Here is an 11,817-nt window from a genome sequence, read left to right as displayed (position 1 = left end):
AAAAAATGTACTGACCCCAAACTTTTTTGAATTTATACTGTATAACCTGTCAATAAATTATGAATGTGCGGTCAAACTAGGCTTTAGTTAGACAAAATTTCTTTAGACAGCAAACAAACATGAAAAACAGGATATGTTGTCACGCGTGTTGTCACGCTCTTGGGCCACTTTTATTAAACAAATCAATTATTAATACAATACATTCTAAATATTCAAATATATGTCTTTAATTCAAATTTGCAGATCAGAGTTCACTATATTTGAACTTCAGCAATAGACTACCTTAAGCTTATATTTCCTGTTCTGCATTAATGGAAGCAAATGAAGTGCAAAGTCTAGAGTGACTGTACTTTAATTAAAGCCATGTCTTACCTATGATCTCCTCACGGATGTTTAGTGCTAGCAGACGCTCAACAACTGCATCTGTTTCCTCCAAGTTGGAAATATCATATCCAGTATAACCTTCCTCCTCAATGCAGTAATTAATAAACCTACAAACACATAGATCAACAAGGTAAAAAAAATCAGCTCGCAACATCATCTCCCAGCATGTTCCAGAAATCATATAAAGAGTATTTTATGTATGTTATTATGCATGTGTTAGTTGGAAGTTTATATACCTGCCCCAGGTTGCGTCTGTTCGTAGAATGATGGGGTTTCCCACCATAATGAGCAGGGATTTTGCTCTCGTCACTGCCACATTGAATCTCTGGAGAAGAGAAAGCAAGAGGTGAAACAACTTTGTTTGGTAGACTTCTGTGTGGTGTATTGTCATGTGTTAGACACTACCTTCTCATTCTTCAGAAACCCAATGTTGAATGTTTCATCCAAAATGATGTGTTTCTTGTCGCTGCGAACAGTTGACACAATGATCACTTTCCTCTCCTGGCCTTGAAACTCCTCCACAGAGCCAACCTACACAACACACACAGCAGTCATGTTTTTGCTTAAGTGTCCTGACACGGATGAGAACTGATAACAGAGTGGAGCTCATACTCATGCTGACCTTCAGCTCCTCAATACCCAAAAAGGATTTAAGCTCTCTGTGCAACTTGATGGCCTTCCTGATTTTCTCCACCTGTAAAAATAAAACAGATATGTACAATAAAAAATAAAGGCAGAGTGAACAATCATGAGGAAAAAAAAATCACCTTAAAGAGAATGATGATGATCTGCGTAAAAACAAAGTTTAGCTTGCTTGAATAACAGCCAGCAGTCTATGTGAACGGTTGTGTGGAGAACAAACAGTAGAAAATGTGTGTAGATATTTCTGACTGTCCATAAGTATACTTATGTATTTAAACTACCATTCAAAAGTTTGGCATTAGTACTTTTTTTGTAAGATATTGATATTTTCATTTCATTTATTCAGAAAGGACCCATTAAATTTATCAAAAGTACAGTAAAGACAGTAAGACATTTGTCATGTAACAAAAGATTTCAAATACGTACATTTGAACGTTCTATTCATCAAAGAATCTTGAAAAAAGCCTCATGTTCTTTACAAAAATATTAAGCAGCACAACAGTTTTCAACTGTGTCTTAAGCAGCAAATCAGCATATTAGAATCACTTCTGAAGGAAGACTGGAGTAATGGATGCTGAAAATTCAACTTTGCCATCATTACATTTTAGAATATACATTTTTATTTTAAAATAGAAAATGAACAGTTATTTTAAGTTGTTTTTACTGTAGTATAAGATACTTCTTTCAAACAAATCTTACCAACCCCACATTTTTGAATGGTGGTGTATCTCTGCAAACAAAGTTTCTTTAGGATTTACTTGGTACTAACTGCATTGTGCTTGCACATTATGCATCACGTTTGCTGTGGCCGAGCCCTTAAAAAGGTATTTTCACCTGTTTCCTGTAGGGGGCGATAATGCCAATCTCTTTGGGGGAGATTTTTGCAATGCCCTTCTTTGCCTGTGTCAGGAGCTTCTTCATGTAGTCAATTATGATATCGATTTCAGAAGTGTTGAAAAAGGAGGGACTGTTTGACTCTCTCTCATCCTTTCCAATCACTCCATGAAAGATCACAGGAAATTCCTGAAAATGCAGCACAGAGCAGAGCACAATGTGACATCTCCAGAAGGTACAAAATGTTCAAAGGGAAACCAACCATACTATAATTATCAGTGCAAAACAACAACACATTCAAAAAGAGGTCTTTGTGTTGAACTTTCTAGATATAAACAGTAACATCATCATTACAAAGAACAAGTGGAGACTGGTTAATGAAAAATGTCACATTCCTAAGCACCAAATGTAATCATGAAATACAACCAAGTTCAAAAAGGCAGTTATCTCAGTTTCTGGCCTTTACATTCCTTACACTGATGATTTGTGTGTGTGTGGGCATGTGTGACCGGATACCCCTTGAGGAGGAGGTGGACAACGTTAAAAAGTGAATGGGAGCGGTATTTGAAGATAAGCAGGTTTTCAAAATCAGATTTAAGGCTTTGAGACCTTTTTTAAGACCTGCACAAATAAAATTAATACATTCAGGTACAGAAAACAAAACAGTATCAAAATAAATCATTCTTATTTTGTAATGTATGCTTTACTACTTCCAGCTGCTCATTCAAAAAGATGAGAGACACAAAACCATCTACAAAATAATATAAAAACCATAATGTAAACATTGTCAGTTTATCAATGGTGCATCATAAGCAATCGTATTCATTATTTTGAAATGTGCAGTGTGCACATTTATTTAATTGAATCATAGCCTTTTGATGTTTAATAATCACATATCCATATAGCAGCGACCCAAATTTAAGACTTCTTTAAATACTTAACACTTTTGTTATACTGTTTAAGACTCTTTACGGTCTTAAATTTTAGCAAACCAAATGTAAGATTTTTTTTAAGGACTGCAGAAACCCTGCTATGTGTATCCCAACATATTCAATTGAGGAATACAACAAGCGATTCATCATAAAGAGGCAAATAAACACAGGAAGTGCTGTTAATACGACGTTTCAGGCATCGTTCAGATTAGTACATGCTAGATGGGGGGATTAAGGAAAGAGAAAGAGAAAGCAAAGGTTATTTTCGTATAGTTTTCAGCTGTCGCTTAATTTGGTAATAAAATGTGAAGTGGTGAACATTTTATTGTTTTAGAGATGAGTATGTGTTTTCTTAAAACATTTGCAACTGCTTTTTACCACTTAATTAGAAGCATCGCAGTTACTAAATTCAGTAAAACAGTCAAAAGAAGAGTCAAAAGTTCTACACACACTTGCGGTCTACATGCCTACTTGAACACTTGAGCCAATTACATGAAATATGTCATGCAAATACACAGACAAATATTCAAGCGCTACACTGCACATGTGGGTATTGGGACATTACCATATCCTCTAATCGACTATATAAAAAAACATGTACGCCAGCAACCAGATTTCAGTGGCTAATGTCAAATCTGATTACAAAAATGCAACTTTAAATTTTCTCTGATTCATTACACAACTTTCACAAAAGACTCTATAAATTATTTCGATTAAATTTGACATGTTCCCAAGCCTGAACCCCAAGTCTTCTGCCTTAAACATTTGAGTGACTTAAGAAGATGCTGCATTAGAAAGTAGCTGCCAATGAGACATGAGTGAGAGAGTCAGATCACTAGGTATTGAACACACCCAGAGACTAAACAATATCAGCACATTCCCAATGATGTGTCATCCTGGGTGCATATAGCAGCTGTATAACATCATAACCTAACCCAGGGGTTTTCAAACTGTGGGGCGCGCCCCCCCAGGAAGGGATGTTGGGGGGGGCGCGAGTGAAATTAGACAAACTTGGGGGGGCACATGTCCTAAAAGGTTGAAAACCCCTGACCTAGCCTAACCAAAATGCATTGTCTTGACATTCCTGAACTGCTGTTTACATTTACATATCAGGTGTGTGTCTGGGATGTCTCATACACTTTTTGGCAGGTGCTCCCACTTGCAGTACTGGTGGGAGATCATCTCATCTGCACATGCCACCAACTCCCCATCATAGAACATCTCATTAGGAATCTTCAGAATGGATGGATGAGACCTGGCGAGATAGAGAAAGAAAAGTGTGAATTAGAGACATGTGAATCAGTGGTGCTGAAATGGATTAAGACTCATTTTAAATTTACATACAAAGCATGGAAGAAAGAAGCATTTGTGTCAGTTTTGTGGTAGAAATCCCACATGTGTTCTGAACACTTAATTCGGATTGGACCTATCCCAATCTATTTTACACAGATTGGCCCATTCCCAAACTTTTCACAAGGCATCCTGTCCTCTGCACAGCAAAAACCCATAGACACACCAGCTTCCTCTGGTTCCCATGTTCATTCATGGCCAGGAGTCAAATCTATGTTCAAGGTTATTTGTTTACTTCTTTATACTGGCCTGTGCCCCTATCTTTCCTACTCTTACTGGCTCCTGGCTACAAGTCAAAACTACAAATCAAAAAGACAAATGGCTCTAGCTGCTATTTGTTCCTCATTCATAACCATCTGCACTCCCTCCACACAAAGGTCTAAGAATTTTTGATCATCCTCTATACATCGTGAAAACTTTCTTTACATGTGTCAGAAATTTTACCCTGACAAGTTCAAAATAGTTTTGTTCAGCCTTGAGGACTTTGTACTCCATCAAGCTATTTTTTTTCCCTCAGTTGGACCCTATTCAGAGCTTATTGTTCAGGGCTTCTTAAAGAGCAACTAGTCAACAAGCTGGTCAGACCACTAGTCAATTTGTAGTTTTGCAGATTATTCAGATTTTACCTGTAGTTCCGCAGCAGCTTGGTTACATAACGGTTGTCGTATCCAGTAGTACCTTTCTGGTAAAGTTCATTCTGTGTCATCAGCCTCTCCAGCAAGGAAAGACCTACAAACACATTTACAATGTAAATTACAAAGTGAATCGAGTGTGTACTGTATGTGTGTTATTAGTCATCTCACCAAGTCCGTATCTAATGGCAAAAGGAGATCTCAGGATTGGCCCCAGCTGCTTGGGATCTCCAGCCAAAACAAGCTGTCCAGTCTCTGCATTCAGCAGTCCTAAACACACATGAATGAAATGCTATCACAGATTGATCTTCAATTAAAGATCTGACGGTTTTCATGTTATTCTGTGAAGCACTCCACCTGCCACACTGATGATGGCCTCTGGCTCCACAGCATGTCCTGCCTCATCCACAAAGATGTGAGAAAAATGACCTATAGGAAAACCCCCACTGACCAGCCTACCAACACACACATACAGTACACTCTTTATCTTTTGACTGCTATGATGTGTATGTGGGAGAGAGCGAGTTCATTGTATCTGTAGAAGATGAAGCCCTTCACCTGCCAGCGGTGACCAGAGTGCTGACTAGGATCTTGTAGGACATTAGATCCTCTTTACATGGGAAAATAATTGTGTTTCCCTCCACATTACTGTTTTTCTAAAGACAAAAAGACAATCAAACAATAACAACAAAAATAAAAACTACACAACACACAAAAGTAATTCTCAAAACGTCTCTCTCTCTCAATTTACTATTGAAATATTAAAACATGGAAGAAATGTTTTGTGTGATTATTCCTTAGTAGTAGTAGTAGTAGTAGGTTATGTACATTCTACTGAAAAATAGTTATAGGCACAATGTCTTCCAATCAAACCGGACTTTTATTTTGACGGGTTGCCGTGAATACCTTTACAGTTCTGTGTATGAGATATGACGCTAGTTTTACTAAAATCAAACGCTAAAATGCTCATGAAGTGACTCTTAGAGCAGTTCTGGAAATGTTGTTCGTGTGTTTACGTCCTCATTTAGTGAGACGGCAGACGCTGAAATCACCGCGAGTGTCACGCGCGCTTCAGTGTGTGTAGTAAATGAAACCGCGCGTCTGCGCCATTCATTAACAGAGACGGGCAGAACATGCAGGATTCATATTTAAATCGACTTTTGCGGCTTAATGTTTACAGATACTAGTCCATATCGTGATTTGATTTAAGTGTAATGACCTACTTTTGATGAATTCATTCAAAATTTTCCCGCTTATCATGCGGCCACTTGCCTGATGTGAACATAAAATATCTCACATAACACCTCTTGTGAACGAGCCAGTGTAATGCAAATATATCTGAAAGGTCTGCGAGAGGATATCGTCACGTTCTCGGGAGATCTTGTGCCACGAGATCTCGTCACACCCCTAGTATTTACATTACATTTTAATGAGTTAAAAGAATGTCATATTCTGCCTACAAATTGCTGTTATTAAAAAAATAATATGAACCTAAAAAATTAAAATATCATGCGTTCATGTTAGCCTTTTGAACAAACGGTTCAAAGACTACAGTATGTTTCATACAGTATTTCAAAATGTTACACGTACATATTATTATTAAAAAATCAAAATGAACATTTTTACATTTAACTTTGCGATGTAATTGTTTTTCCAATTATGGCTACGTAAACCAGAACTGAGTGACACAATTGACTTATTTTTCACTTATTTTTATTTACATATTTATATTTAGTCCATGTGGAATTTTGTTTCAAAAAATGTAAACAATGTACCATTGTTATTTCATATTTTCCATCAAATCTTTGTATTTTTTATTTAGTTCATTTAATCAAACCTTTAATTAATAAATAAAGTCAGACAAGCACTAACCTCTAGGACTTTAAGGATATCTTTTGGATTGCGTGAGCTAGCGTAGACTCTGTATATCTTCCGTGCATCAACATGTTCACTAGTGATCAACTTTTCACACAGCTGATCAGCTGCACTGTTAGATGGAGCACAAGCTAGGATATAGGCATCAGGTATATTCTTCTCCACCTGCGAGATGAAAGAGAAAAGAAAGAGAAAAATCAATTACAATAGCTGTTCTGCTTATTACATTTTGCATACAGACACAATGAGATGATTTGCATGTAGGTGTGTCTGTTGGGTGTATATTTATTTGAGTATGATAACCAGCTTTACCTGTTTGATGGCCTCCACTATCGTGACGGTTTTACCAGTGCCAGGAGGTCCAAACACCAAGTACGGTGCCGGCTTGGACGTACCAGCCACAATGTTACATACTGCATTTTTCTGTTCAGGGTTCTTGTCCAGCTTTTGATCAAAGAGCCTGTAGACACCCACCCCACACACACAAAAATACACATCCAGCTGAAGTATTCCATAATGTTTTACTAAAATTTGATTTTGTTGCTTAAGTTCAGTACAGATGTGTCTTACTGACCTCAGTGCAGGTGGAGACTCAGGGGTCACGCTCCTTGAGCCCACAGGGAACAGCACATCTCTGAGCTCGTGTTGGACCGCCATGTGTACTGCTCTGTGTTGCAGTTTTAACGGGAGACGATTCACTGTGAACTCCACACGAAATTTCATATTATCTATGAAACCGTCAAGCAGCCTTTACACATAAAACACACATACATATACAAAAAGTTTAAATCTGGTCTTTCAATAAATATGCAAAATAAGAACATGGCATAATTTTTGCAAACCTTAAGTATGTGAAGCATTTGATGTTTGACACTATCTTTCAAATTTTAGGGTCTGTAAGATTGCTTTGTGTTTTTAAAAGAAGTCTCTCATGCTCACCAAGTACAGTAAAACAGTAATCTTGTGAAATATTATTACAATATAAGACTGTTTTCTATTTCAATATATTTTAAAATGTAATTTATTCCTGTGATGGTAAAGCTGAATTTTCAGCAGCCATTACTCCAGTCTTCAGTGTCACATGATCCTTCAGAAATCAATCTAATATACTGATTTGCTGCTCAAAAAACATCTCTTACTATCAATGTTGAAAACAGTTCCACTTAATATTTTTGTGGAAACTATGCTGTTGCTGAATTGCACAATTCATATTAGAGAAAAATGATGTAATGAGTGATGCTTTGATAGTGTTCATAAGGACGAAACGTTGTCCAGCTCAGCAAGATTTGGACTGGAGACGTGGCTAGAGGAAAAATTTGTAAGCATCAACTGGAGACGCCCAAAAGTTCACTTAAGTCAGGTGCATAGAGGAAATCTACAACAGACCCTTTTCAGTTACCCTTCTTCAGCATTTTTTTTAGTGTGCTCCCTAGCTTAAAATACTTTGATTGAGCTGCAACCTTTTAACAAATGCTACAATTGCATTAATGGTAATCATGAGTGTTAAGAGACACATATTTCTTAGTCATCAAGTAATGCTCAATTACATGTGCTGATATTTGATGCTTTTTCCTTAAGACTTATATGTAAATAGTCTTCACATGTGAACTGAGAAACTGAGCTGTAGTTTTGCGTTCTGGAAGATACAGTATGCTTTTATAATACATAAAGCTCTTTATATCTGAAACTTTGATTCTCGACAATATCAACCCTGTTTTATTTAATACTCCTTCAATGTTCTGATTCTCAAATGACACCTGTCATGAATTCCTCATACTTCATACCTTCGAGAGAAGCCCAGTTTGACCTGATCCAGTTCCACTCTGTGGACGTAGCCCTTGTATTTGGTCACAGTTGAGAGTTGGACCTCCTCACTCTTGGTGAGAAGCAGGTGATCTCCTCTCAGGACTGATGGTCTGTTCTCTGATACACCAGGGAGCTTTAACATAACAAATAACATTAAATGACCTCAACACACTATACTTTCCAACAAATAAAAAAGCACATATTACTTAAGGGGACAGTTCACCCATAAATAACACTGGTGAAATGTTTTGTCTTTGTAGTACATGTACTATCCTTAATGGAGTTGAAGATTAACAAATTAAAGTAAATAATTGGGTGCACTGTCCCTTTAAGAGCCAAGCATGTGTCATCCCTATTAGACAATGACTTTGCAGGCAGTGTTTGCACACAAAGGTACTTCGTGAGACTGATTTCACACTTCCGAGGCAGCAAAGCGGTATAGATAAAATAGATATTTTTGGTGATAACTTAGCGAATGTTTAATTACTACAATACTAATTTTCTGCTAGAAATTACATCAAAAGTGGAACAATCAAAAATGGACATTTAAACACAAAATGAACACCAACTGCAACTTTCAGACGACATCTTTATTTTTTAGCTTAATTGTCACAGAATTGAACACACAGGATTGTGGGATAACAACATCTATGCTGCCTTCAAAAGTCAGATGTAGGCATCTCAGCAGACAGGAAGTGAAGTTAACATTGGATAAGATTTGCTTTGTTGCCTTCCTACCTTAAAATGCATCCTCCAAAGGCAGCATTTTTCAGTTTTCGGATGCAGCCACAATCACACGCTTTAATAATAGGCAATAAAAGAATGCCACTCACCTCTAAGAGCAGCAGTCGTTTGTTCTCACAGTCTTTCACCATGGACACATCATCTTTGTTATACCTCTTGATGTCTAGACGCATTTGATCTTCCTCCAGGTACAGTAGTAAATCAAAGCGCTCTAAATAGTTATGAAAACCCAGATCACTCTCCAGCAGTGACCTAAAAACCACCAAACACACAAGGGGAACAGTAACAATAGCTTCCACTATACATGTCCATGCAGAGAGCTGATCCTGGACCATTCAGTAACAGGTCTAAGATCTAAAAGCACAATTAGGCAGTAGGCACAACTAGAGATCACTAACTTCTGTTCCTGGAGCTTCGGGAAAGAACGGCTGCCTTTTAGGACCTCGGCTAAGTCAGAGATATAAGAAGGATGAGTGTAGTTATCCAGTGGCACCACAAACTTCAAAAGGTTTCGAGCAAAACTGAAAATGTGAGAAAAACATTTGATTTCTGTACAAATATAAACACAGAGAATAATTTTTTTTACATTTAATTCTTAAAAATAGTGTTTTTTCTGTCACCTCTCGGGTGGAACCCCCTCTTCTATGTTGCACCTCGCAGGTTCATATGTCTCAAGCCTCTTAGGTCTGAATGGTGCTTCTGGACCCAGCAGAGCTGCAAGCTCGGACCTGTATTCTGCCTGAATGAACCGAACAATGTGAAAAGGACGGGTGGCGGGTTGGGTATTTTCCTTGAACTCAAATGCTAGAGTGGCAGGATAGACTCCTATCTGTTCTGCTTTGAATCTTAAGGTCACCTCGTACTTCTCACCTTTCAAAAATGAGAGAGAGAGCAACAAGTTGGGTTCAAACCTGTGACACTTACCTTAGCATCACAGCCCAACATGTCAAGGGCATGTATGCTAACCACTGCACAGTGGCTCCAAAAAACATTTTCTATTTATAATACATCATAATGTCAGAGACTAGCATGATACCAAATGAAACCTAGAAACAACACCAACACCAGTTTCTCCTGTACAGTTTGGTTGCACTCACATGGCTCCAGACGGAGTGGATTATTACGCGTGACCCTTCTGCTGTCTTCCAGAGTGAAATACTGCAGCCAGTGAAGAGCAGTGTAGTATGTGAAATAAACGGCATCCTGACCCGTGTTCTCCACAAACAGCTTTAGTTCACAAATTTCTGCCTTCTCCACAAACAGCTGAATCATGCCATCCTCTATCTGCAGCTCTGAGGACACCCGCACCCCACTTTTATCAGAGATAAACACAGACCTGGGAAGGTAAAGAGCAGCAACAGAGCTTCTCATACTCAGATGTTGTAAAATATCAAATGGGAATTCAAAGAACAATACTACATTGTAAATGACAGCAGACTGTAATGTATGAAGGTGACACTCTTTGTATTTCACATTCTGTGTAATTTCAGAGCTTGGCTTGTACCTATCATTCAGACTAGCTCACCTTTCTGTAGTGTTTATTCTCTTCAGGAGGGCTTTTGACAGTTTTCTCCTTCCTCTGACTCCATCTTCTGGCCCTGGCACTGACGGTGGGTCAGGAACCTGGGCACTAGGGGGTGGCGGTGAGCTACCATTACTCAGAGGGGGAGTAGCTTGGTTTTGTTGTTTGCGACGACGGGGTCTAAACCACTGATCGTGCAGCACTCGGACCTAGAAATGCCCCATTAGAAAATGAAATGCCCCATTACAAACCTGCAGCTCAGTTTCTCAGTTCACATGTGAAGAGTACATACAAGTCTTAAAGACAAAGCAACAAAAATCACCACATGTAACTGATCATTACTTGATTTTTTTGGTTGGTCCAGTATTTCAGATTTTTGCTCAATTTTGGTAACTGAAATAAAGCTTAGTATATAAAATCATGATCCGCACTCACAAAAATAGTCTTCTTTTTAACGCATTAATTATATTGATGACATCAAGGTTTGTGTTGTACACAAATGGAAATTGTCCAGCATTTAAATGTAATCTGTGTGTTTTTAGAGATTAAATAAATAAAATAAAATACTAAGTGACAAAAGAGCATGGTGAAAACGACTTTGTGAAACTGAAATAAATCTGAAATCAAATAAAATATAAATATTACATAGAAAACTTATTTTTTAATTAGAAATGTTTGGCAACTAAATTAAACACGTTGAAGTGTATATATATATATATATATATATATATATATATATATTCTTACCAATGCTTTTAAGAGTAATTTTTACAATTCTAACAAAAACTGGCCTGAAAGACCAAGGGCCCTATCATACACCTGAGTGCTGGTCTGCAAACGAGGTGTGTTCAGGTGCATTGTTGGCGCGTTGCTATTTTGAAGCAACTGAAATAGACTGCGCCAGTGACTGGTGCAGTCAAATAGTCAAATAGATTGGTGTCATTTGGGACAGGGCCTATCGGTGCATTCCAAACGGGATATATCGCCCTCTGAAGGGCACTTCGGAGTGAAAATAATCATGGCCCCCATATTGAAGGGTCGTTCCAAACCGAAGTGCTCAAACTGGCCACTTCAAAGGGCCCTTCGGAATGAAGGA

At 37.9% G+C, this 11,817-nt stretch overlaps 1 protein-coding gene across 1 annotated transcript in view; it reads right to left on the bottom strand.

Moving 5' to 3' along the window:
* The window catches only part of LOC107669657 (putative helicase mov-10-B.1), a 17,126-nt gene that overhangs the window by 1,366 nt on the left and 3,943 nt on the right, over positions 1-11,817 (bottom strand). Inside the window, exons 3-21 of the mRNA XM_016461984.1 lie at positions 10,725-10,930; positions 10,297-10,535; positions 9,820-10,069; positions 9,598-9,720; positions 9,289-9,451; positions 8,434-8,588; positions 7,224-7,397; positions 6,962-7,109; positions 6,647-6,814; positions 5,333-5,430; positions 5,132-5,229; positions 4,946-5,044; positions 4,769-4,871; positions 3,930-4,047; positions 1,861-2,049; positions 1,007-1,078; positions 790-915; positions 621-709; positions 373-491 (exon numbers count right to left, since the gene is read on the bottom strand). Coding sequence (XP_016317470.1) covers positions 373-491; positions 621-709; positions 790-915; positions 1,007-1,078; positions 1,861-2,049; positions 3,930-4,047; positions 4,769-4,871; positions 4,946-5,044; positions 5,132-5,229; positions 5,333-5,430; positions 6,647-6,814; positions 6,962-7,109; positions 7,224-7,397; positions 8,434-8,588; positions 9,289-9,451; positions 9,598-9,720; positions 9,820-10,069; positions 10,297-10,535; positions 10,725-10,930 — 2,737 coding nt within the window. The remainder of the gene's footprint in view (positions 1-372; positions 492-620; positions 710-789; positions 916-1,006; positions 1,079-1,860; positions 2,050-3,929; positions 4,048-4,768; positions 4,872-4,945; positions 5,045-5,131; positions 5,230-5,332; positions 5,431-6,646; positions 6,815-6,961; positions 7,110-7,223; positions 7,398-8,433; positions 8,589-9,288; positions 9,452-9,597; positions 9,721-9,819; positions 10,070-10,296; positions 10,536-10,724; positions 10,931-11,817) is intronic.

This window comes from Sinocyclocheilus anshuiensis, unplaced genomic scaffold, assembly GCF_001515605.1.
Source record: "Sinocyclocheilus anshuiensis isolate Anshui unplaced genomic scaffold, SAMN03320099.WGS_v1.1 scaffold80, whole genome shotgun sequence".
NCBI classification, from domain to species: Eukaryota; Metazoa; Chordata; class Actinopteri; order Cypriniformes; family Cyprinidae; genus Sinocyclocheilus; species Sinocyclocheilus anshuiensis.
The sequence above is the reverse complement of the archived record's forward strand: the minus strand, read 5'-3'. Positions and strand labels throughout refer to the sequence as shown.